The following is a 27,942-nucleotide window of genomic DNA, read 5'->3' as shown; positions in this document are numbered from 1 at the left end:
TTCCGGAAGATCTCCTTGCCGAGGATGGCGTTGAACATCATGCACTGTTTCTCATAGGGGGTGCCTGAAGATGTTCTGCATGTCAAGCCTTGTCTAAAACATGGGTAAAAAGGGGAGACTATAGTCAAAATCTCAAAATTCAATGTTTTACACAATGTTGTATCACATTTGATGAGTTACTAACTTGTCCATCCACATTCTCGATCTGTTGTAGTCCCTACACCTGGACTATCGCACTCGGATCACACTGGCACAGGAGGTCCATGCACCGGATGGCGTCAGGGATGCACTCCTGTTGGACTGGAAAACAAAAACATTTGGTCAGTGGTGGGTCTTTCTCAAAGCTGTATTACTCTCTTTATCTGGAAGGAAAATGCATTGTTTACCATAACACAAACACACCTTGGACAATGTGACAAGTGGTCCCTCAACACCCAATCCTAAATCATGAGAACCATACACAAACATACTGTGCAGATATATATTTCAGCCACACCCGTTGCTGACAGGTGTAGAAAATCGAGCACAAAGCCATGCAATCTCCATAGACAAACATTGACAGTAGAATGGCCTTACTGAAGCGCTCAGTGACTTTCAACGTGGCACCATCACAGGATACCACCTTTCCAACAAGTCAGTTCATCAAATTTCTGCCCTGCTAGTGCTGCCCCGGTCAACTGTAAGTGCTGTTATTTTGAAATGAAAACATCTAGGAGCAACAACGGCTCAGCCACAAAGTGGTAGGCCACACAAGCTCACAGAACGGGACTGCGAAATGCATAGTGCCAACTGTAAAGTTTGGGGGGGGGGGGGGGGGGGGGGGGATAATGGTCTGGGCTGTTTTTCATGGTTTCGGGCTAGGCCCCTTAGTTCCAGTGAATGGAAATCTTAACGCTACAGCATACAATTACATTATAGACGATTCTGTGCTTCCAACTCTGTGGCAACAGTTTGTGGCAACAGTTTTGGGAAGGCCCTTTCCTGTTTCAGCATGACAATGCCCCTGTGCACAAAGCAAGGTTCATATAGAAATGGTTTGTCGAGATCGGTGTGGAAGAACTTGACTGGCCTGAAATTTAACTGACCTCAAAATGATACATTATTTTTAAAGGATTAATGACCTTAGATTTCAGCATTTGTGGCCTCCATTTCAGAAAATCCTAATTTACCTCAAATGTCTCAATGCTCATACCATCATTGGTGTTACTACTCCTACTGGTTGCACAAAGTTAAAATAATGGTAAAAAAATATTTAAAAGTCTTAAAGCTCCCATATTAGTTGATTTAGAATGGGAAGATCGACTAAAAAAAATGATGTTTTCCCAAAACGACATGCCCAAATGGCAACATAAAACGAGTCAGCAGCTAGTCATCAACACAATTTCAGTTGATGCAATAATTTTCTCAGTCAAACACATTACCCAAAATACACTGTGTGTCTTTTGTTTACCAGGTCATGTAATCTTTGGTGTAAAAGTAAACTCTAACAGAGAGCACCTTATCTATCCACTGGGCTGCAATATCATCCTCAAAAGCCTGACAAAAAAGAAACAGGAGTTTATGCATGACCACACCAACGTCTCCTGTGTCACTGTGTCCAAAGGTGGAAAGTATGTACCTCATGGTCAGGTCACTTTCATGGGTTTCAAGGTAATGGACTAATGCAGAGGAAAGAAAAATGGATGGGCAGAAAACTGATAATTAGCTGGTCTTTATCATTCTTTGAACAGGATGATGTTATAATATGGGACTTTGCCAAGAGAGGAATATATGCTCACCTGCAGCTCCACAAAGCCTAAGTGGGAGGATTGGCCTTCTCCCCTCAATGTCAAGTACCTGGTGACTCTTGGGGGTCACGATGATGGCAGGTTTTGTCAAACTTTGTGAAATACTGACATTTGACTCAGATCCTCTGTTATAATATAATAGGTACAAATAGTCATATTCATACATTTTAACTGAATAACTGTGTGTCTATAATTTCCATATAGTGGTGTGTAAAATAAATGGCTTCTCTGTTTTCTGTGTAAGTCCGGCCTCAGCCCACAGGGGTGGTCACTGCCTTACTCTGCAACATAAGTGACAACATCTTTGTATAGGCAGAACAGTATGTATATCTAAATAGAGCTATTTTTGTATAATTTTGGCTTGGCACACCTTCTAATGAAATGTCACAACTAAAGGCCTATACGGATCTGCATGATCTTCTTGTAGTGACACTCTCCCTGTTTAGGAACTTGATCTTCCCCACAAGATTACACACACTGAATGTCAGACAGGGTAGCTGAAAACAATTGTGAAATGCATTTGGGTAATTATAACATCAGAACACATGGCTATACACAGGGCTCTATGCTGACCTTTCATACAAGGAGTACATGTGCTCCGAAGTTGAAAAATGTAGGCACACAAAGAAATGAAGTCGCACTGTAGAGCCCTGATACATTTAAACACGTGAATAGTATGATTCTTTGTGAGAGCGTCATTTCCTCAGCATACTGCAGTAAGTCTTGCAGCAGTTTGCAGCCTGAATAACTTGTTAGTTCTTGATACAGATCCCTGAGGAAGGCAGCTATTTCTACTGTGGCACCAGTGGAGATATCATGAATGTCAATCTCAAGACTAAGCTTCTTAATGGGCCGTGGCCCAGTGAAATAGAAGTTCAGCAAGGTGGCTTCAAAAAAGGAACACAGTAGGAGGAGTTTAATATCTGGCTTAGTTAGATAGACTGCAGTACAAACCTCAGAACTCAGCATGCATTGCCCCTTGTTGTCTACATTGGGTGAACACAATCTGTGATGAAGACTGGCAACATATTGTCGGCTCAGGAGATGTCATGTTCCCTCTGTTCAGGATCCTCATCCAACTTCAAACACATCAAGTGAGTCAAGTGTCTGGAATGGAGGTCTTTATTCACTTTTATAGTTATTCTCTCACTTCAGTAATCCTGTGTGCATCTTCTAAAAGCATCTAATGGACCACTGTACTACTCAATGAATACTACCTGTACATGTAGTCTTTGGTTTCTACTCTTTGGCAGGAAGGTTCAGCTGGAGAAGGTGTGACATCCATGGCGCCCTGTGGTGATGGTCACCAGTTCTTTGTGGGCACAGAAGTGACACAGATCTACCATTTCAACTGCACTGACTTCAAAGAGGAGCTCATCACCTGATCACCACCAGTCATAACAGCGCCGTGAACAATGTGGACCTTCAATGGCAAATGACACAACAAGCTAAAAGATCACATCATTTACAGCATCACATTCCATGTGTGCAGGCTCAGTCCCCTACTGAATGCAAATAGGAAACTGTTTCTGCTCGACTGGCTGTTCATTTTGAAGCCAATTGACACCAGTAGAGGGGGCTATACAATCAATTAGTAACCTGGTATATTTATGTTAAGTATTATGTTTCCCAATAGATGGCAGTATTGACTCAATACAGGATTTGCTTTATGCCATCCGTTCAGATGTATGCCATATAACCGTGCTCGGAAAAGCCTCCGGTAATATACGCCAGGTGCATTCCAGTAATGTTATTCTAAGTTACAATTAAATTCTAAAACGTACTTGTCAGGTCAGGTGTCAGGTACCAACAATCTAAGAAGCAAGATACTACATCCTCCAAAGTTTCATAGTCATGGTCAATAGCTTGATCGATTCATTATGGACTGATAAGTGCTTTAACTTATATATATGTTGTATATCTCACAGTGGCTCATCTGAGCTCTTTGCCACGTTCTGAGAATGACATCTGGATGTGGCATACGGAAACCTCTAAAGAAGTGCTACATATCACTGTGCCCAACATGACCTGGCTGCAACGCTGTGGAATTCATGATTGACGGCAGGAGCATCATCAGTGGTGGATTTCCCATTCCATTTCTTAGCAGCAGAAACTCAGGGGCTTTCTATTATCAGCCGCGTCTGCTGTCTGGAATTGCAAATACATTCCTCTGTTTACTCCTCTGGTGGTGATTTAGTTGGGCAACAACAGTTGTGCCATTTTGAACTCGGATGATAGAAAAACAATACTTTCTGTCAGGCATTCATGTTTGTATTTCTCCCAGTCATTGACTTTTGTGTTGTTTTCTTTCAGCCTGGAATGAGGCTGCAAGAGGATTGCCAGCGGGGGAGGGGAGGGTGAAAACGATAAAGCACCATGGAGATAAACAACAACGATGGAGATAAAGAACCATGAGCATTACAAAGTACAAATAGGGTCGCCGTTGATAATGGCAGACCCTGGACGTGACCCCACTTTCCGAGGGAGTCTCAAGGAGAGTTGGGATATGCAAAACTACACATTTCCAATTCACACATGCATATTAATACACGCTTGTACATGCATGAAATAGGACAATAAGCACCCACCAAATTATTTGATTATAGATACCTTTATGCCTTAGAAGGTAATTAGTGGGCATGAAACCACTGCACTGTTAGGGCCTACCAGATAAACAACGTTTTCAAAAACCACAAGTATTACACGCCTTGGCTCATGTTTATTCATAACAGAATCTGGTTACAATGCTATTGATATGAAGAAAGGATTAATAGTTTAACAAATATAATCAAATACTAACAGTGAAACAGTGAAATAGTGAAACAAATAGAAGCAGCCGATATACTCTGGTTAGAAGTGTCTGCTACCACCCTGAGGAGTACCAGATCATCACTAGTGACACAGACAGACAGGTACATCCACCACAGTAGGATATAGAAGAGCATTTACTGAGGTCAGACTCATTTGTGCCACAGACTAAAGTATTGAGGGAGAATTCAACTCTGATTGGGTTAATGACTACCATAGTATTTATTTACAGTTATTACCATGGGTTTTGAAACACAATGGATGATTGATCGCACAGTGAGTTGTGTGTGAGCGCCATCTCCTTGCCACTGGTCATATTTTAGCGCCAGATGTCATAGTAGCGTAATGCAATGACAATGACAGTGCATTGTATTCTCTGCTAAGGGATTGTTTGTTCCTAAAGCAGACGGCATAGCTATGACTCAGGCAACCAGATGGTCTCTGTCACCCACTTCATCTAGGATGATGTTAACTTCTTCACAGAAAACCACATTGGAAAATTCTCTCTCCATGTTTAGCTTAAACATTTTTTATTTCACTGCTTTACCAGAGCAAGCCATAGAGTAGCACACTACCATCATCTTTTTTTGTTATTTGAGGTATTCCACAGAGATGATTTCCCTTGGGGGTTGATAATCAGAGTCCTTCATGAATACAGTCCATAATGTATTGATGACATTGGGTACATAATGCTAGTTTAGCAGAAACCTATATTAAAAGTATCAAAGTTGACCTTACAGTACCAGTAAATCAAACTGCAACACTTTTAAATAAACACTTTGCCATTTCTTTTTAACTGAGGGGGAGTGTTCTGTGTATACATAGAATGTACTTTTTGCTAGCATCATATCTTTACATCAAAGGACTAGGTATCTGTAAACTACACAGTACTGGAACATGTGTTTTTTCATGAAAAGTTGAGGCACAAACACATAGGATATACAATCTAAACTCTTCCCCCTCTTCCTGAGCACATTCTGTGTAACTTTGCAATGACAGAAAAAATAGAAAGGCACCTGCGTTTTAAAAGGGACATGTGGTATTTGTGGTCTAAATCTAACTTAAAGTAACAGTTGCAACAGGAGGCCAAAGCTGGAAGGAGACAGCTGCCAACCCCAGAGATGATTATTGCTTACTCACACACAAATATATGTTTTAACAACTGCATGTTACTATTTGATAGACGGTAGCGGCGACCATTTGCATACTGTGAAGGACTCATTAGGATAAAGTCAAGGCCTTAGGTCAAAATCCCCCCAAATTATTTACCAGACGAATTCTGGTGTGCACGATACATCTGCTTATAATGTTAAAAACAGGAGGAGAGAATGACGCAAATTTGTTTTAATTAAAAAGTTTGAATAATGAATACTGGTCATTGTCAAAGACTCTGCATATTATAATCCTGGTTGAAAAATAATGAGCATGTGCTTTTGGAAACGGTTGGATGGATTATTATGAAATCATATTTTATAGTGTCACTTTTCTATATAAATTTTACCATATTTTATTTCATAATGACACATTGTATTTCCCAATGGAATTTTTCATTATAACATTTATCACTTCAGTAATGGCGCTGTATGACATGATCTATTTCATAATTTCATGGTCTTATTCAAAATAAAAGGGATATGTAAATCAAGGCAAGTGGGTGGTCTTTAGCCACTGATTGGCTAATCCTTCACTTTACCCTGTGAATTTGACCTAACATTATAACGGAAAGCACAAGACATTTATTTACACTGTAGTAGCATAAGCAACTAATGATAGCATTTCAGTGAACAACTATCCCAGAATAGAAATATTTCACACAAATAACACAATCTCTCTCCTCAGTACCTGTTAGTGTTTGTGAATTAAGATGACACGTACCTAGGGTTGCAAATGGTCGGGAATTTTCCATGGGAAGTTAAGCTTAAGAATTTTGCTTAAATTCATCAAAAAAAGTTAGCTTATAACAGTGAACTTTTTTGTGGGATACACAAGGCAATTATAGGTCTTGTGGCATATTTTGGTTAAACTATCCCTAATTCAATGGAATTGCAACCCTCTGCATGCACATATTTTGGTTAAACTATCCCTAATTCAATGGAATTGCAACCCTCTGCATGCACAGTGCATTCTTCCATCACATGTACAGCTGATTCTCAAGATCTTGCACACTTCTAAACAGCGTTCTGTACATTTGCAAATACTGTGCCAAATCATATGTGAAGAATGCAACAAAGATGAAGAATCATCTGGCCAAGTGCATAAAGCTCCCTCAGCGCTCACAACAAGCAACCTCTGACAACAGTCCCTCTACTTCTATTCGAGGTGAAAATTATGAATCAGACACCTTATCGATAGCAACAGCTCATGGTCCTCCTGGAATCAGAAGTTCTTTTGACTCAATGGAGGAACGTAGTCAGAGAATTGTTAATGAATGTCTTGCTTGAGCTGTGTATGCAACTGGTTCACCTCTGATGCTCACAGGCAATGTGTATTGGAAGAGATTTCTGAATGTTCTTCGCCCAGCATACACCCCTCCAACCAGACATGCTTTATCTACTCATTTGCTGGATGCAGAGTTCAACAGAGTTCAACTGAAGGTCAAGCAAATCATAGAGAATGCAGACTGTATTACAATCATCTGATGGGTGGTCGAATGTTTGTGGGAAAGGAATAATTAACTACATAATCTCCACCCCTCAACCAGTATCCTACAAGAGCACAGACACACGGGACAACAGACACACCAGTCTCTACATTGCAGATGAGCTGAAGGCAGTCAATGACCTTGGACCACAGGAGGTATTCCCACTGGTGACAGACAATGCTGGGAACCTGAAGGCTGCTTGCTCTAAAGTGGAGGAGTCCTACCCTCACATCACACCCATTGGCTGTGCTGCTCATGCATTGAATCTGCTCCTCAAGGACATCATGGCACTGAAAACAGATAAACTCTACAAGAGTGCCAAGGAAATAGTTAGGTATGTGAAAGGTCATCAAGTTATAGCAGCAATCTACCTCACAAAGCAAAGTGAGAAGAATAAGAGCACAACATTGAAGCTGCAATGCAACACCCGTTGGGGTGGTGTTGTCATCATGTTTGACAGTCTCCTGGAGGGGAAGCAGTCTCTCCAAGAAATGGCCATACCGCAGTCTGCCGATATGGACAGCCCCATCAAGAGGATCCTCCTGGATGATGTATTTTGGGAGAGAGTGTTAATCAGACTGAAACCTATAGCAGTAGCCATTGCACGGATTGAGGGTATGCCATGATGTTCAGACTGCTTGCAGATGTAAGAGAAGAAATCCATACTGCCCTGCCCACTTCACTGTTGCTCCAAGCAGAGGAAACTGCAGTTATGCCTGAAGCCCACACATGCCGCAGCGTACATGTTGGACCCCAAGTATACTGGCAAGAGCATCCTGTCTGGTGCAGAGATCAACAAGGCCCATGGTGTCATCACTAGAGTGTCTCGCCACCTTGGCCTGGATGAGGGCAAGGTTCTTGGCAGTCTGGCGAAGTACACATCCAAGCAAGAGATTTGGGATGGAGATGCAATATGGCAGTCGTGCCAACATATCTCATCAGCCACCTGGTGGAAGGGACTTTGTGGATCTGAGGCTCTTTCCCCCATTGCCTCCATCATCCTCCAAATCCCACCAACATCAGCCGCCTCAGAGCGCAACTAGTCCTTGTTTGGGAACACACAAACACAACAAAGCACGCAACAGCCTGACCAATGCAAGGATAGAAAAATTGGTGGGCATCTGGGCAAATTTGAGGCTTTTTGAGCCTGACAACAAGCCATCCTCAACATGGTTGGAAAGTGAAGTGACAGTGAAGATGAGGCCTCAGAGTCTGATGTTCAAGTGGTGGACATTGAGGAGATCCAGGGAGAAGACATGGAAGCATGGAAGACAACCAAAGCTTTAGTTTCTAGACTATAATTTTAGATGTATGTTGAAAACATTTTTGGGAGACGCTATGGATCATTGGGGATCATTCAATATTCCCTTTCTTTTGTTGTTCAGTGAAATCATTCCATGTGAAGAGTCAACTCATTTAATTAAAGTTCAATTTGTAACTAAATAAAATAAAATAAAATTCTATTGGAAGGATTTAATCATTTGCAATTCTGTCTACTTATGATTAGGTAAAAGGTTTATGTTTGTCTCCATATGATATGGTAAATATAATCCAATGCAAAAAACATCTACATTTAAAATGGTATTAATATTAATTTGCATATATTTCCGTTATTCCCACGGAAAGTTTCCACCTCTAAAAAATTCCCCAAAATGTTCAACCCTACTACAATAATTATCTTATGTGGGGTCCTCCTCTCGCATTATTGGTTGTGGTTAGTGCCATCCGGGGTCCTTGGGACGTTCCTACCCTTACCTAACCCTAACCTTTAAGAAGCCTGCATAGTAGGTTTGGTTTGTTCCTAGCAGAACTCTGCAAAGCGAACGTTTGTGCCTCGCATACTCCCTTAAAATAAACTAGAAAAAACTGCAATATTACTGTTTGTCCCTCTTGAGAAGCAGTAACAAAAACATCTAATTAATTTTGACGCCCACAGATCAATTTCCAAAACAGATTCCCAGAATCAGGAGGGAATAAGCAGGAAATCCAGAATCCTCCAACCAGGATATCTGTAAAACCATGTTTTTGTTTTGTTTTAAAGTTCCCATAATTTTGCAACCCTCAGTAAAATACACAAGGTGCAATTTGGTTGTGCATCAGCAGTTTTAATATGTCAGTCACTCAATTAGCCATGTTAGCTAACAATTTTTAGATTGGTAAATTAGTCTTGCCAGCTATGTAAACTTGTAGTAATCATGGCTGAATAACACAGGGCTCCATTGATTTTGTTAGTCACTAGCAGGGACAGATTACCGAACAGCATATGATAGCAATTTGTGTAGAATTGCAGAAAATTACCGTTAAAACTGCAACATTTTATTTTAGCCTCCAAACAAAGTGTGTAGAATAGCATTATAAAAAACAGCTAATTTTTTTCTCAGCACCATGGCAAAATGTTGTGCCCCTGGGCCCCAAATGCGGTAGTCCGGCCCTGCTCAATAGTGCGGAGATTAACCAATTTCTTTCTATCCTTCTTCGGTTATTAAGTCAAATGAAAGTTAGAGGGGGAAAAAGTATGTCTACAGTGAAAAGCTTACAAGGGGAATGTCCTCTGTGTGACCAAGTTTTAATATTGTAGTAGACAAAGATTAGAAGAACGTTGGCACGTCCAAATGCAGGCTCCTGTGCAACTCGCTATTTTGGAACTTGTATTTATTTTCTTATTTATAATAATTTGTTTTATCATTACTCTATTATTGTATATGGATATTAGTGTAGGCCTATTTATTAATCTAAACCAGTTCTTGAAATATGTAAAACGTGTTTTGTATAATTCTGTTGAGACATTTTCGTTTTAAGTCCGATCTGTGTGTGCTTCGTATTTAGTTTAAAATAGGTTAAAAAGTGGGCCTGTTGTAAAATAAATATTATTAGCCTATTGCTGTCATTTGTTGGGTACGGTAGGCACTAGCGTTTGTTGGTAATTGCTTCACAAGTGTGTTTAAATTCTGTTACATTTTTATTTTATTTTTTCAATGGCCAAATCATATAATGTATAATGGTGTGTTTACTGCAATATAATAGCCTGCTCATATTTTCTCTACAAACAATGACTTTTGATATTTCCCTAATAAAGTTTAGAAACCTTTGTTAAAGTTTGGTGCGGCTATTAGGCCTATTAAACTTTGGCTGCTGCAGGACTATGAAAGCAGAGCGCACCGACGCTCCAACCGACTGACAGTTGAAGTTTATGTGAGGAAGAACATTTTAGGCCTACCAGAGTTAATCATTATATTGTTTATAGGAGTATCTTTATAAAAAAATATGAATGAATAAGCTTCCTTCTGTACACCTATCTCTTGCAGACACTAACCATCTGACAAATGCATGGAGGTGTCGCAGCATGCCACATCTCTCTCCGTCTCTGGGGCAAGGAATAAGTTTCTCTTATTTTACATGTTTTTTTTTATTTTAATATTCATATAATACGGTGGACGTCTAAGCCTATAGGCATATGCATGCAATGCCCTGATGCATTTAGTGCTCAAATATCCCGACAGCTGAACCGTGAGGTGGACAAATGTTTTAGGGAAGTAAAACCCAATAAAACAATAGGCCATACATGTTTGCTTATGCTACACATCTAAAACACTGAAGTGTTTTTGTAATTTGTTATAGGCTGTTAAGGACAACTAAAATGTGGCTCATTTGGCCAATAGGCTATCCCTCGTTTATTGATGGCACTGGCCTCGCCAGGTCGGCAGTTTCTTTCCCTCTCTCTTTGTAGTCGGATCTGAATGCATACGGATGTCCAGTACATTTCTCAATGTCTGGTCAATTAAAATCTTCCCGGTTATGTTGTCCGGTGCCAAATGTTCCTAACGGAAACCCTTGTCTTACCCTCTAGTATATAACATAGCTTTCTGGGCAGTGTTGTTCCTGTCCAGGTGTTTCCTGAAGAACTCCTGGACCCTCCTCCACAGGTCCAGCTGAGCCTGATGGTGGGCTTTAGCCTCTCCCCCAAACACCACCACTTGACCAACCGCGGAATGGAAGCCTGACGGGCAGTGGGGCATGTAGGGTACTTCCAGAAAATGCCCCGCCCTGGGGTACATCACCACCTGGTGGTGAAATGACAAGAGGACAGAACATCAACCAACGCCAAGTCAAGGTGCAGTGAAAAGCATTTAAGAAAAGACGGATACAACAATGAGCTGTTTCTGAAAAAGCAGTTTTAAAATATACGGCAAATAGAAAAAAATTGAATGGGAGGGGTTGAGGGTCGCTGAAGGATGGGTCTAAAAACAAACAAAAGATAACTATTGTAAAAATATACTGTGTCTGTAAAATGTATATAGTACAGTACCAGTCAGAAGTTTGGACTGTGAGAGCAAAATTACAAGATTGTTATAATACTGTACCTGCAGCAAATGGTTGTTTTATGCAACAGAATAGAGGGTTCTTATAACTGTATTGTGTGAACTGAAAGTGGGCCTCTCAGAGATTTAACACTGACAGGAGATGTACGATGTCTTTGGGTGATACCGCATTCCAGAGCATGAGTTAATGTTTCTGTATTGGGGTACCAGGGGGAGATGGCTCCAGTATGGAGTTGGGGGGCCAGACCCTGGTCTCTACACAATGAGGACAGTTTTTTACAGCAAATACTGTCATTTGTGAATTTTAAGTATCTTTCATACAAATCTTAACCTTATGACCCATTCCATACATCTGTTGTGTGTCATGTAGACTGAAGGAGGATGGGCTTTGCTATAAAATGCTGTGGCTCAAACCAGCTCGTTGAGTTCCTAGTGATCACCTCCAGGGGTGATTACTGACCAGCTCCATTACTGCAGTAATTAAATAATAAAGTTTGATTGTTTTGAAGAAATCTAAAAGTCTCTTTTTGATTACAATAATTCCACCACAGGACATCTACTCATTCAAGGGTTTCTTTATTTTTTACTATTTTCTACATTGTAGAATAGTGAAGACATCAAAACTATGAAATAACATATGGGATCATGGTCACCCCCAAAACCAATTCTTCCTTTGGCCGCCTCTCCTTCCAGTTCTCTGCTGCCAATGACTGGCACGAACTACAAAAATCTCTGAAACACTTATCTCCCGCACCAGCTGTCAGAGCAGCTCACAGATTACTGCACCTGTACATAGCCCATCTATAATTTAGCCCAAACAACTACCTCAGCCCCATACTGTATTTATTTATTTATCTTGCTCCTTTGCACCCCAGTATTTCTCTCTACTTTACACATTCTTCCACTGCAAATCTACCATTCCAGTGTTTTACTTGCTATATTGTATTTACTTCGCCACCATGGCCTTTTTTTTGCCTTTACCTCCCTTATGTCACCTCATTTGCTCACATTGTATAGACTTATTTTTCTACTGTATTATTGAATATGTTTGTTTTACTCCATGTGTAACTCTGTGTTGTTGTATGTGTCGAACTGCTTTGCGTTATCTTGGCCAGGTCGCAATTGTAAATGAGAACTTGTTCTCAACTTGCCTACCTGGTTAAATAAAAGGTGAAATAAATGAAAAAAACAAAAAAATGAAAATACTCTGACTTTGTAGATTATTAAGGCACATTTTAATGTTAGGAAAGTTTGTATGAATAAAAATCCAAACTTGTTTGGAGAGTCTTTACGCACTAAATATATTGATTAATAAAAAAATAGGTTTGATCCATCCTGAAAGTTGTCATATTCAAGTTCAATCTATAAAATATTGGAAGGCAAAAAAAATAAAAATAGGCGTTGAACAATAATTCTACCCCAATTCTCACTAATCACAAAACTGGATGACAACGGTCCAGTCGTCGTGAACCATGCACCACGCTCCAGGTTTAACCTGCTACATGTGGTCTGAGTTCCATAATGATTAAACATTTTGGGATGCATTTTCTGTTTATTTTGGTTGTGTTCCAGATGATTTTGTGCCCTATTGAAACAAAATGGTAAATAATGTAGTGTCATTTTGGAGTACCTTCTTGTAAATAAGAATAGTATATGTTTCAAAACACTTTTACATGAATGAATGTTTCTAATAAATAGGGGCGCGGATCAGAAAACCAGTCAGTATCTGGTGTGACCACCATTTTGCCTGATGCAGCGCGACACCTCTCCTTTGCAGAGAGTTGATCAGGCTGTTGATTGTTGCCTGTGGAAGGTTGTCCCACTCTTCAATGGCTGTGCGAAGTTGCTGGATATTGGCGGAAACTGGAACATGCTGTCATACACGTCAATCCAGAGAATCCTAAACATGCTCAATGGGTGACGTCTAGTGAGTATGCAGGCCATGGAAGAGCGGAGACATTTTCAGCTTCCAGGAATTGTGTACAGATCCTTGCGACATGGGGATGTGCATTATCAAGCGGAAACACGAGGTGATGGCAGTAGATGAATGGCACGACCTCAAACTAATAGTTGGTGAATAGCATGCTATTCTCATGCTAAAGTTCAAGGTCCAAATATGCATAGAGAGAAAAATCACATAAAAAAGTAATTATGTTCTATTTACGGGCGCTTAACTCGGGTCGGAATCGGGGCCTTAGAGACTTACCCAGAAGGACGCACAGCTGTAATTGCTGCCAAATGTGTTTCTAACACAGTGGTCACCAAACAGTCAATCGCCAAGGCATTCCTAGTAGATTTTCTATAACATTTTCTACGAAAACAAAATAGATAAAGCCTTGCATTCCTGCTTTTTTCTGTCTTGCACTGTTGGCAGTAGGTGCAATTGATTCAGCTGCCCTGTGCAACGGGTAGACAAAGTGTTTCCACAGTAGTGTAAAGTACTTAAGTAAAAATACCTTAATGTACCTAAGTAGTTTTTTGGTATCTGTACTTTACCATTTACATTTTTTACAACTTTCACTTCACTACATTCCTAAAGAAAATATACTTTTTACTCCATACATTTTCCCTGACACCCAAAATTATATATTTTGAATGCTTAGCAGGTAGGAAAATTGTCAAATTCACACCCTTATCAAGAAAACATCCCTGGTCATCCCTACTGCCTCTGATCTGGCAGACTTACTAAACACACATGCTTAATTTGTAAATTATATCTGAGTGTTGGAGTGTGCCCCTGGCTATCTGTAAATAAATTTAAAAAACAAGAAAAGTGTGCCATCTGGTTTGCTTAATATAAGAAATTAGAAATGATTTATACTTTTACTTTTGATTGAAGTATATTTTGGTAATTGATTAACTTAAAACCAAATAACTTTACTGAAGTTGTATTTTACTGGGTGACTTTCACTTGAGTCATTTTCTATTAGGGTATCTTTACTTTTACTCAAGTATGACAATTGGGTACTTTTTCCACCACTGTTTCCATTTTGAACCGTTTCAAAGTGTCTGAAGGTACAAACCGGAGAGTAAATCAAGTGCACCTATAGGCCTACCGCTAGCCATTCGGATTGCTTAGATCACCATGTCTGCTGCTTCCTCGAGTTCACAGCAAAGTGATAATGTATTGGGCCTATAGCATACTGCACAAATAACTGCTTTTAATAGGTTAATGTTGCATAGGCTTATGTTTAAGTCATGATTTAAAAAAAACATGAACGGTAGATCTCAGCCTGCATTTTGAAAGTGATCTCGGCTCAAAAAAGGTTGGTGACGACTGTTCTAACATGTATTGACTCAGAGGTGTGAATAATTATGTAAATGAGATATCTGTATGTCATTTTCAATACATTTGCATTTTTTTTTTTTTAAGTGTGTAAATGGGTGAGGGAAAAAAATACATTTAACCCATTTTGAATTCAGGCTCTGACAAAGGACTCGAGGCTGATAAGCTAAATAAAGAGCAGTGATACTAGCAGGAGTAGTGTGCAGGTTTCTGCTTTTTCTCAGGCTTTAACACAACAAAATGTGGAATAAGACAAGGGGTATAAATACTTTCTGAAGGCATTGTATGTATGGAAGGTCTCATTCAAATCAAAATGGTGTCTCTGCCTTTCAGTGTCTGCCTGCCAGCTAGTTAAGAATACTATAGTTATCACGTCATTGAGACAACTCTGATGCTCAATGTTCCTCCATATTAGCCGCTCCTCCATAAGCATCTAGCTAGTACACAATTCAGTGAACTAACTTTATTATGCTGGTCGGAACAATGGAACGGAACAAAATAAATAGAGGTTCTGTTCAGAACGAAACTATTGGAAGAATAAGTTCAGTTTTAACCCCTGCTATTGAGTAAAGGCAGTTTAGGCTGAAACATCATGTGTTTATCTAGTAGTACTTGATTACATTTTTGCTATCAAAATGTTTGTGTTCAGGTTTATTTCCTTACCTCAAAGTTCTCTTTCCCATGATGCCTCAGCCGGGCGGCGGCCTGTTGGGCGAAGAGACAGCTGTTCCAGTTTCTGTCGTCCTCAGAGGCAGCGAAGAGGAACCTAGAATTGGAACGTTCTATTGGGATCACAGAACCGCGGTTCCCCTCAGTCTCTGGGTCCGGTAAGGTGTCTCGGATGTCGAGGATGCCGGACGGTGAGAAGGTGACGTTCTCAACGATAGGCGTGATGGAAGGGATGATGAGGTCTTTGTAGTGCAGTGGCGCCACCATATTAGCGTTGCTGCCGTTGATCCAGGCTGTGGCTGAGATGCCAGAGAGAAAAGAGGCCATGGACAGAGCCAGATCCCCACTCTTCGAGATGGACAGGATTCCTATTCCTGGACCCTGTACCTATAAAAACAAAATATGTTTTATTGTCCCAGGGGTTAAAGCAAAAAAATACATACCAGATCGATTGTCTGGGGCCAAGTTAACCTCCCCTTTAAATGTAGAAAGTCATGACCATCAAGGTTTTAGGAAAGAGGATCATTTTGTTAATGATAGAGTATGATGGCCCCGACAGACATGGAAGCTCTGCTTCTTGCTCCTAAGCAACTTTGCAGTATTTTGTTTATTTGTGTGTTATTTCTTACATTAGCACAGAACATTTTTTGTGTTATTACATACAGCCAGAAATAACTTTTGGATATCAGAGCGGCGCTAACCCACCAGCATTACGACTTCCCAAATTAGAGCCTTTGTTCTTACCCCCCAGGGCAATTGAACTCATCCCAGAGACTGCTCCAAGTGTACGTCTAGTCCAACTCAGGAGGCAAGCACACCATCCACCGCTTCCGAGTATATTACGCGCTAATGTTCAGTCTCTGGACAATAAAGTAGACAAGCTCAGGGCGATGATCTCCTTCCAGAGAGACATCAGGGACTGTAACATACTCTGGTTCACTAAATCATAGCTCTCTCAGGATATACTGTCCCCATTCTTACAGCTAGCTGGCTTGTCAGTTCATCACGCAGACAAGAATAAAGAACTCTCCGGGAAGAAAAGGCGGTGGTTTAGGTTTCATGATTAACTACTCATTGTGTGATTGTGATAACATAGACACTCAAATATTTTTGTTCACCCGACTAGAACACTTCAAATGCCGACCATAGGTCCTCCCAAGAGAATTATCTTTGGTTATAGTCACAGCCGTGTATATTCTGCCTCAAGCCGATACCACGACGGCCCTAAAAAGGAACTACACTGGACTATATGCAAACTGGCAACCACATACCCTGAGGCCGCATTTATTGTAGCTGGGGATTTTAACAAAGCAAATGAGGAAAACACTACCTAAGTTCTATCAACAAATTGATTGTAGTACTCGCTCTTGAAAAACACTAGACCACTGCTACTCCCCCTTTCAAGATACCTGCACTCCCTCCCTTCTGCAAAATCAGATCACGACTCAATTTTGCTCCTCCCTTACTATAGGCAGAAACTCAAACAGGAAGTACCAGTGCTAAGGTCTATTCAATGCTGGTCTGACCAATCGGAATCCATGCTTCAAGATTGTTTTGATGTTGAGAATAACATTAACGTATACAAAGACACGGTGACGGAGTTAATCAGGAAGTGTATAGGGGATGATGTTCCCACGGTGACTTAAAACCTACCCAAACCAGAAACTGTGGATAGATGGCAGCATTCGCGCAAAACTGAAAGCGCAAACCACAATTAACCATGGAAAGGTGACTGGGAATATGGTTGAATACAAACAGTGTAGTTATTCCCTCCACAAGACAATCAAACAGGAAAAACGTCAGTAGAAACAAAGTGGAGTCGCAATTCAACAGCTCAGACAAGACGTATGTGGCAGGGTTTACAGACAATTACAATGGGAAAACCAGCACGTCGCGGACACCAACATCTGGCTCCCAGACAAGCTAAACACCTTCTTCGCCCGCTTTGAGGATAACACACTGCCACTGACAGCTCCCAAGGACTGTGGGCTCTCGTTCTCCGTGGCCGACGTTAGTAAGACAGTTAAGCGTGTTAACCCTTGCAAGGCTGCCGGACCAGACGGCATCCCTAGCCGCGTCCTCAGAACATGCGCAAACCAGCTGGTTGGAGTGTTTACGGACATATTCAATCTCTCCCTATCCCAGTCTGCTGTCCCCACTTGCTTCAAGATGTCCACCATTGTTCCTGTACCCAAGAAAGCAAAAGTTTGAACTAAATGACTATCACCCCGTAGCACTCATTTCTGTCATCATGAAGTGCTTTGAGAGGCTAGTTAAGGATCATATGACCTCTACCTTCGCTGACACCCTTGACCCACTTCAATTTGCTTACCGCCCCAATAGATCCACAGAAGATGCAATCGCCATCGCACTGCCCTTTCCCATCTGGACAAGAGGAATACCTAGGTAAGAATGCTGTTCATTGACTATAGCTCAGCTTACAACACCATAGTTCCCTCCAAGCTCATCATTAAGCTCGGGGCCCTGGGTCTGAACTCCGCCCTGTGCAATTGGGTCCTGGACTTCCTGACGGGTCGCCCCCCAGGTGGTGAAGGTAGGAAACAACATCTCCACTTCACTGATCCTCAACACTGGGGCCCCACAAGGATGCGTGCTCAGCTCCCTCCTGTACTCCCTGTTTACCCATGACAGAGTGGCCATGCACGCCTCCAACTCAATCATCAAGTTCCTCAGCGTACACATCACTGACAATCTGAAATGATCCACCCGCAAAGACAGTGTGTTGAAGGCACAAGAGCACCTCTTCAACCTCAGGAGGCTGAAGAAATTTGTCTGGGCCCCTAAGACACTCACAAACTCTTACAGATGCACAATTGAGAGCATCCTGTCGGGCTGTATCACCGCCTGGTACAGCAACTGCACCGCCCGCAACCACAGGGCTCTCCAGAGGGTGGTCCAGTCTGCACAACGCATCACCGGGGGCACACTGCTTACCCTCCAGGACACCTACAGCACGCGATGTCACAGGAAGGCCAAAAAGATCATCAACCACCTGAACCACGGCCTGTTCACCGCTAACATCCAGAAGGCGAGGTCATTGCAGTTGCATCAAAGCTGGAGCCAAGAGACTGAAAAACAGCTCTTATCGCAAGGCCATCAGACTGTTAAATAGCTATCACTAGCTGGCAACCACCCGGTTACTCAACCCCGCTGCCCTATATACATAGTCATGGAATCGTCGGTCACTTTAATAACACTAGTCACTTTAATAATGTTTACATACTGCTTTACTCATCTCATATGTATATACTGTATTTTATTCCACTGTATTTTAGTCAATGCCACTACGATATTGCCCATCCCAATTTTTATATATTCCATTCTTTTAGATTTGTGAATTGTTAGATACTACTGCACTGTTGGAGCTAGGAACACAAGCATTTTGCTACACCCGCAATAACATCTGCTAAATATGTGTATGAGGCCAATAAAATGTGACAATTTTATTTCAATTTGATTAAAAGTATTAAACTGCGGGTTTGACCAATTCCTGTCCCCTTAGGGTCCGGGATTCTCCTTGGGGGAATTTCTATGTATAAGGACCGAGAAGCTCAGTTACTGTGACTTTTTTAAAGTATATTCTACACCAAAATGAATGAAAATAAAAATGCTCACAAAATCTCATATCTAATTTCCACCTCCAGAAATAATGCCAAATAAATGTTTAGAAATAAATCCACACACAATACCACAAATAAGGTTTAGACATTTTAGCAACAAAAAAAAAAAAAAAAAAAACTGAAATATCACATTTATATAAGTAATCAGACCCTTTACTCAGTACTTTGTTGAAGCACCTTTGGCAGCGATTACAGCCTGGAGTCTTCTTGGGCATGACGCTACAAGCTTGGCACACCGGTATTTGGTGCGTTTCTCCCATTCTTCTCAAGTTCTGTCAGGTTGGATGGGGAGCGTCGCTGCACAGCTAATGTTCAGGTCTTTTCCCTCAATCCTGACTAGTCTCAGTCACTGCCGTTGAAAAACATCCCCACCATGCTTCGCCGTAGGGATGGTGCCAGGTTTCCTCCAGATGTGACGTTTGGCATTCTGGCCAAAGAGTTTAATCTTGGTGTCATCAGACCAGAGAATCTTGTTTCTCATGGTCTGAGAGTCTTCAGGTGCCTTTTGGCAAACTCCAAGCGGGCTGTCAGGTGCCTTTTACTGAGGAGTGGTTTGTCTGGCCACTACCATAAAGACCTGATTGGTGGAGTGCTGCTGTAACGGTTGTCGTTCTGGAAGGTTCTCCCATCTCCATAAAGGAACACTGGAGCTAACCAAGGCCCTTCTCCCCCGATTGCTCAGTTTGGCAGGCCGCCAGCTCTAGGAAGAGTCTTGGTGTTTCCAAACTTCTTCCATTTAAGAATGATGGAGGCCACTGTGTTCTTGGGAAACAGCAATGCTGCAGACATTTTTTGTTACCCTTCCCCAGATCTATGCCTGACACAATCCTGTCTCGGAGCTCTACGGACAATTCCTTTCGACCTCATGGCTTGGTTTTTGCTCTGACATGCACTGTCAACTGTGGGACCTTATATAGACAGGTGTGTGCCATTCCATGTCTAATCAACTGAATTTACCACAGGTGGAATCCAATGAAGTTGTAGAAACATCAAGGATGATCAATGGAAGGAGGATATACCTGAGCTCAATTTCGAGTATCATAGCAAAGAGTCTGAATACTTACAGTTGAAGTCGGAAGTTTACATACACTCAGGTTGGAGTCATTAATACTCGTTTTTCAACCACTCCACAAATTTCTTGTCAAATCAAATTTTATTGGTCACATACACATGGTTAGCAGATAATGCGAGTGTAGCGAAATGCTTGTGCATCTAGTTCCGACCATGCAGTAATATCTAACAAGTAATCTAACAATTTCACAACAACTACCTTATTTATACACAAGTGTAAAGGAATGAATAAGAATATGTACATATAAAATATATGGATGAGCGATGGCCGAACGGCATAGGCAAGATGCAGTAGATGGTATAGAGTACAGTATATACATATGAGATGAGTAATGTAGGGTATGTATACATTATATAAATTAGCATTGCTTAAAGTGACTGTGATACATTTATTACATCCAATTATTAATTATTAAAGTGGCTAGAGATTTGAGTCAGTATGTTGGCAGCAGCCACTCAATATTAGTGATGGCTGTTTAACAGTCTGATGGCCTTGAGATAGAAGCTGTTTTTCAGTTCCAGCTTTGATGCACCTGTACTGACCTCGCCTTCTGGATGATAGCCTGGTGAACAGGCAGTGGCTCGGGTGGTTATTGTCCTTGATGATCCTTTTGGCCTTCCTGTGACATCGGGTGGTGTAGGTGTCCTGGAGGGCAGGTAGTTTGCCCCCGGTGATGCGTTGTGCAGACCTCACTACCCTCTGGAGAGCCTTGCGGTTGTGGGCGGAGCAGCTGCCGTACCATGCGGTGATACAGCCTGACAGGATGCTCCCGATTGTGCATCTGTAAAAGTCTGAGTGTTTTTGGTGACAAGCCAAATTTCTTCAGCCTCTTGAGGTTGAAGAGGTGCTGTTGCGCCTTCTTCACCACGCTGTCTGTGTGGGTGGACCATTTCAGTTTGTCCGTGATGTGTACGTCGAGGAACTTAACTTTCCACCTTCTACACTTGTTAACAAACTATAGTTTTGGCAAGTCGGTTAGGAAATCTACTTTGTGCATGACACAAGTCATTTTTTCAACAATTGTTAACAGAGATTATTTCACTTATAATTCACTGTATCACAATTCCAGTGGGTCAGAAGTTTACATACACTAAGTTGACTGTGCCTTTAAACAGCTTGGGAAATTTCCGGGAAATCATGTCATGGCTTTAGAAGCTTCTGATAGGCTAATTGACATAATTTGAGTCAATTGGAGGTGTACCTGTGGATGCATTTCAAGGCCTACCTTCAAACTCAGTGCCTCTTTGCTTGACATCATGGGAAAATCTAAAGAAATCAGCCAAGACCGCAGAAAGAAAATTGTAGACCTCCACAAGTCTAGTTCATCCCTGGGAGTAATTTCCAAACTCCTGAAGGTACCACGTTCATCTGTACAAACAATAGTACGCAAGTATAAACACCATGGGACCACGCAGCCGTCATACCGCTCAGGAAGGAGACGCGTTCTGTCTCCTAGAGATGAACGTACTTTGGTGCGAAAAGTGCAAATCAATCCCATAACAGCAGCAAAGGACCTTGTGAAGATGTTGGAGGAAACAGGTACAAAAGTATCTATATCCACAGTAAAACAAGTCCTTTATCGAAGTAACCAGAAAGGTCGCTCAGCAAGAAAGAAGCCAATGCTCTAGAACAGCCATAAAAAAGCCAGACCACGGTTTGCAACTGCACATTGGGACAAAGATCGTACTTTTTGGAGAAATGTCCTCTGGTCTGATGAAACAAAAATACAACTGTTTGGCCATAATGACCATCGTTATGTTTGGATTAAAAAGGGGGATGCTTGCAAGCCGAAGAACACCATCCCAACCGTGAAGCATGGGGGTGGCAGCATCATGTTGTGGGGGAGCTTTTCTGCAGGAGGGACTGGTGCACTTCACAAAATAGATGGCATAATGAGGTAAGAAAATGATGTGGATATATTGAAGCAACATCTTAAGACATGTCAGGAAGTTAAAGTTTGGTCGCAAATGGGTCTTCCAAATGGACAATGACCCCAAGCATACTTCCAAAGTTGTGGCAAAATGTATTGGAGTGGCCATCACAAAGCCCTGACCTCAATCCTATAGAAAATGTGTGGGCAGAACTGAAAAAGCGTGTGCGAGCAAGGAGGCCTACAAACCTGATTCAGTTACACCAGCTCTGTCAGGAGGAATGGGACAAAATTCACCCAACTTATTGTGGGAAGCTTGTGGAAGGCTACCAGAAATATTTGACCCAAGTTAAACAATTTAAAGGCAATGCTACCAAATACTAAGTGAGTATGTAAACTTCTGACCCACTGGGAATGTGATGAAAGAAATAAAAGCTGAAAGAAATCCTTCTCTCCACTATTATTCTGACATTTCACATTCTTAAAATAAAGTGATGATCCTAACTGACCTAAAACAGGTTATTTTTTACTAGGATTAAATGTCAGGAATTGTGAAAAACTGAGTTTAAATGTATTTGGCTAAGGTGTATGTAAACTTCAACAGTATGTAAATAAGGTATGTTTCTATTTTTAATATATTTGCAAAAATGTCTAAAAACCTGTTTTCGCTTTGTCATTATGGGGTATTGTGTGTAGATTGATGAAGGATACAATTTTTAAAATCCATTTCAGAATAAGGATGTAACATGACAAGTGGGAAAAGTCAAGGGGTCTGAATACTTTCCGAATGTACTGTAAATGCCTTTTTACAACTACTAAAGAAAAATCACTGTCAGACCATACATCAGAGTTCCTCAAACTTGGTCTTCGGGACCCCAAGGGGTGCACGTTTTAGTTTTGGCCCTAGCACTACACAGCTGATTCAAGTAATCAACTAATCATCAAGATTTGATCTTTTGAATCAGCTGTGCACCCTTTGGGGTCCGGAGGACCGAGTTTGGAAAACACTGCCCTATAGGTTCCTGATTTATACCTGGTTAAGATGGTGCCGGAGAAGAAGGCAGACGTTTTACGTGCCCCCAGCCGATAGTTATTTTTTTTTGTTTGTTTATAACTTATTTTTTTACATAATGTTGCTGCTACAGTCTCTTATGACCGAAATTAACTTCTAGACATCAAGACTGCGATTACTCACCACGGACTAGCAGAATCCTTTTTTTCCTTTCATGACTCTGACGAGCCCGACGCAAAGGATATACTACTTCCTCTGAAACAGGCCCTGATCCCTGTGATCTGCGTAAGAGGCGGTGGAGAAAAAGGGGCCGAAGGTCGGGCTGCCTTCTGAGAATTCATAAGCGATGGAATAAACCCCCACTTCCCTCCATTCTGCTAGCAAATATGCAATCTTTGGACAATAAAATCAAAAAGTTACACGGAAGATTAAACTACCAACGGGACATTAAAAACTAACAGCTTATGCTTCACGGAGTCGTGGCTGAACGATGACAAAATCAACATACAGCTGGCTGGTTATACGATGTACCGGCAGGACAGAACAGCGGCGTCTGGTTAAGACAAGGGGCGGCGGTCTATGTATTTTTGTAAACAACAGCTGGTGCACGATATCTAAGAAAATCTCGAGCTATTGCTCCCCTGAGGTAGAGGATATCATGACAAGCTGTAGACCACACTACCTACCGAGAGAGATTTCATCTGTATTCTTTGTAGCTGTTTACATACCACCACAGTCAGTCAGAGGCTGGCACTAATATAGCATTGAATGAGCTGTATTCCGCCATAAGCAAACAAGAAAACGCTCACCCAGAGGCGGCGCTCCTAGTAGCCGGGGACTTTAATGCAGGGAAACATAAATCCGTTTTACCAAATTTCTATCAGCATGTTATATGTGCAACCAGAGGAAAAAGAACTCTGTACCACCTATACTCCACACACGGAAACGCATCCAAAGCTCTCCCTCACCCTCCATTTGGAAAATCTGACCATAATTATATCCTCCTGATTCCTGCTTAAAAGCACAAATTAAAGCAGGAAACCACCAGTGACTAGATCCAATAAAAAAAAGTGGTCAGAGGAAGCAGATGCTAAGCTACAGGACTGTTTTGCTAGCACAGACTGGAACATGTTCCCGGGATTCTTCCAATGGCATTGAGGAGTAGGGGCCTCTCAGGGGTGCGTGCTCAGTCCCCTCCTGTACTCCCTGTTCACTCATGACTGCACGGCCAGGCACTACAACACCATCATTATATTTGCTGATGACACAACTGTGATCACCGACAACGACAAGAAAGCCTATAGCGAGGAGGTCATAGACCTGGCCGTGTGGTGCCAGGACAACAACCTCTCTCTCTCAACGTGATCAAGACAAAGGAGATGATTGTGGACTACAGGAAAAAGAGGACCAAGCACGCACTCATTCTCATCGACGGGGGTGCAGTGGAGCAATTTGAGAGCTTCAAGTTCCTTGGTATCCACATCACCAACAAACTAACACGGTCCAAGCACACCAAGACAGTCGTGAAGAGGGCACGACAAAACCTATTCCCCATAATGAGACTGAAAAGATTTGGCATGGGCCCTCAGATCCTCAAAAAGTTCTACAGCTGCACCATCGAGAGCATCCTGACTGGTTTCATCACTGCCTGGTATGGCAACTGCTCGGCCTCTGACCGCAAGGCACTACATTGGGTAGTGTGTATGGTTCAGTACATCACCGGGGCCAAGCTTCCTGCCATCCAGGACCTCTATACCAGGCGGTGTCAGAGGAAGGCCCTAAAAATTGTAAAAGACTCTAGTCAGCCTAATCATAGACTGTTCTCTCTGCTACGGCACGGCAAGTGGTACCGGAGCGCCAAGTCTAGGTCCAAGAGGCTTCTAAACAGCTTCTACCCCCAAGCCATAAGACTCCTGAACATCTTGTCAAATGGCTACCCAGACTATTTGCAGTGCCCCCCCCCCCCCCCCCCCATCCCCTCCTACACCACTGCTACTCTCTGCTGTCATCTATGCAGTCACTTTAATAACTACATACATGTACATACTACCTCAACTAACCGGTGCCCCCGCACATTGACTCTGTATCGGTACCCCCTGTAAATAGTCTCTCTAGTGTTATTTTATTGCTGCTCTTTAATTACTTCTCTCTTATCTATATTTTTTTGAAACTGCATTGTTGGTTAGGGGCTCGTTAAGTAAGCATTTCACTGTTGTAGTCGGCGAATATGACTCATAAAATTTGATTTGATTAGGTTACCAGATTAGGAAAAGCCCCAGGGGAAACAATTTGCCCCACCACTCTAGAACCTGTGGTGCCACCTCTGCATCACCAGTCCCAAAAAATATTTTTGTAGTGGGGGGGAGAGGGGATGCAGTTTGTCAAACGTGGGTCAAAAATCACTGATGTATTGCAATTGCAATGAAATTGGCATAAAACACTTAACCATTGACTTAAGAACTCGAAACCCAAAATTAGGGACTTGTGACTTGACCTGAGCTATTGAATTTGGAACTTTACTTGAGACTTCCCCATTATTACTTGAGACTTGACTCGAGACTCGAAAGTTAGACTTGCTTAGGACTTTCAAAATTGTGACTTGGTCTCACCTCTGTTAGGTGGTCCCTGATGAATTTGTTAACACAAATGGGGTCCCCGCCCCCAAAAGGTTGGAGAACCCCTGGTGTAGAGCAAACAGAAGCCACTAGATAGTAGCATTTACACAGCTAACAAAATATTGAAGCATAGTGAGAGGAACCTCAAGGTGACATTTTCTTCTCATGGAACAAATGGCCTATATTCACAATGTGTCTGAATTAAGAGTGCTGGACATTATATGGACATGAGGAACCTGTCCCTAGATCAGCACTCCTATAATCAGATGTTTTATGAGTATGGGCGCTGATTTTCTTCCTCCACTAACCTGTGGCTGTCGCCTCAGGAAAGTGATAGCCTCTTCAAAGTACTCCAGGTCAAAGTATTTGGGCAAGGTTCTGGGCAGGTCCTGGAAGCCATAGTAGGCCAGAGCCAGAACCACAAAGCCTTTGTTAGCCAGCAGACTGGCTCGAACCTCTGATATACCTCCACCCAGAGTATACACATCCAGTACACCGGGGAATGGACCCTGCCCTGTGAGGATGGGGGAATAACAGAGAAATGTAGGACTGTTTTGTCACTCACTGCAGGTGGAGATGCTTTCTGGCCTACCTACCGTATATAAAACCTATGCAATGCAAAGTAAGCTTTGTTATCTAATGCCTTGATCATACCGACAGTGTCATTTGATTTTGGTACACCTGAAGTTTGCCTTGCAGCATTGCGTTGCAGAGGCAGTTGCAGTGCGTTCTGGGTGGTGCATACGTTGGATTTAATGAACGTATGCATCAAACTGAATGTGTTGAGGGCTTGACAGAAATGGTAGTAGAAGGTGAATATTGAACTTTTGTTGCACACACATCCAGATGATGCTGCGTATCATTTTGCACAATACAATGACGCTGTCCGTGTAATCAAGGCATAAGCTTATAGGCCTTCTAAACTGTAATTTGTGCTTTTCTTAGGAGAGCTCACAACAAAATATTCAAACACTTTTCAATCATAATATAGGCACTTTCGTTAAACAGGTATGAATACAGTACATACAAATCTATGGATTTATATTTCCTTACGCTTCGAACACACCGACAGCGTCATTGCATCACTGCTGCATAACATTTTGCGCAGCTAGGCAACTATACTGATGCAGGTACCTTTTGCAAATGGTCGCATGCGGTTGGACACATGGAGGAGAGAATCATTTTCGCAATATCCTCAAAACCGTGTCTTTTTGACACAACTGCTGACAGCTACAGGGACATAAACACAAAAAATGCTGCTTGGAGACAAGTGTCCACGATAGTAGGATTGCCAGGTCAGTTTAGTAGTGAGCTTGTGCTAGATGTGGCTAGTTAGCGTTAGCTAGCTTTCGGCGGGGCTGGTCCCGGCCCAACAGCGCGATCAAGACCACCTTCCTCAACGTTGGTCTCATTGTTGAAAGAGCCTACTCTGCCTATCTTGACTATTTATTATTGCATTTCGCTCCAAAACTGCATTGGAGGGAAATTATATTATAGGCTCTCACAATTAATTTGAGGATGTCATCGAATAAATAATATACTTGGCAAATAAATAAATAAAAAATGTAAAGAAATTATGCAATCAAACTGTTTTTATGTAATCCCAAATTTTTACTGAATGTGTGCAACAAAAAAAATCTACATTCATATTTTGCTACTTTCTGTCAAGTCCACTCATACAATTTGATGCATACGTTCGATTTATCTGCAACGCAATGCTGCAAGGCAAATGCAGCGTTCCATTGGAAATGAATGTACTTCTGGTGTATCGAAACGCAATGACGCAGTCGGTGTGTTCGAAGCGTTAGAACTTAATCCTGGTCCCGTAGACACAAAAATATAATTTCCCACTTCAGGGCATTTTGAATTGCCTACTAACCGGGTGGTAGAAAGAGGACTCCCCGAATTCTCCCTTCTTTCATGCCCAACGGTATTCTCCTTACCCCTTCCGCCATGAACCGCCTCTCGTTGGTCTCTGTGGCCAAGAGTTCACCTGTGTCCCCATGCAGCACTTCTATGTCAACCGTCATTGAACCCAAAACATTTTTTTTTAACAGTTTGCTGTGTGGAGTCTCGGCCGCCATGGCCCAAAACAAGCCCATGGATTCAACTCCCGTGTAGCTGCCGCCCAGAGAGGGAGAGCGACACAGGTCCACCTGTCCGCTAGCATCTGCAGCGACCAGAGCGGAAGCTCTGAAGATGACCCCTTTATCGTCCTTGAG

At 41.9% G+C, this 27,942-nt stretch overlaps 1 protein-coding gene across 2 annotated transcripts; it reads right to left on the bottom strand.

Annotated features, from left to right (window-relative positions):
* Window positions 1-190: 190 nt before the first annotated feature.
* LOC120034151 (acyl-coenzyme A thioesterase 1-like) lies at window positions 191-27,942 on the bottom strand. 2 transcript variants are annotated; one of them, XM_038980600.1, is made up of 4 exons: window positions 27,664-27,942; window positions 15,505-15,897; window positions 11,077-11,297; window positions 191-300 (listed from the first exon to the last, which is right to left on the bottom strand). In XM_038980600.1, exons 1-4 carry the CDS (start codon window positions 27,820-27,822, stop codon window positions 279-281), a joined length of 795 nt encoding a protein of 264 aa, XP_038836528.1. In that variant the 5' UTR covers window positions 27,823-27,942; the 3' UTR covers window positions 191-278. The 2 variants fall into 2 exon arrangements, with proteins under 2 accessions (XP_038836528.1, XP_038836527.1); XM_038980599.1 differs by lacking the exon at window positions 191-300 and adding an exon at window positions 26,029-26,234 and having other exon boundaries at window positions 8,785-11,297; window positions 27,600-27,735.

This window comes from Salvelinus namaycush, chromosome 41 (genome assembly GCF_016432855.1).
Source record: "Salvelinus namaycush isolate Seneca chromosome 41, SaNama_1.0, whole genome shotgun sequence".
NCBI classification, from domain to species: Eukaryota; Metazoa; Chordata; class Actinopteri; order Salmoniformes; family Salmonidae; genus Salvelinus; species Salvelinus namaycush.
The sequence above is the reverse complement of the archived record's forward strand: the minus strand, read 5'-3'. Positions and strand labels throughout refer to the sequence as shown.

Excerpts from the sequence above, each read along its gene's own strand:
- LOC120034151 (XM_038980599.1), bottom strand. The coding sequence starts at position 27,675 with ATGGCGGAAGGGGTAAGGAGAATACCGTTGGGCATGAAAGAAGGGAGA. Across the intron at positions 26,235-27,599 it reads AGTCCTCTTTCTACCACCCG|GGCAGGGTCCATTCCCCGGT; the intron begins GTTAGTAGGCAA and ends CCATCCTCACAG. Across the intron at positions 15,898-26,028 it reads TCCTGAGGCGACAGCCACAG|GTACAGGGTCCAGGAATAGG; the intron begins GTTAGTGGAGGA and ends TTGTTTTTATAG.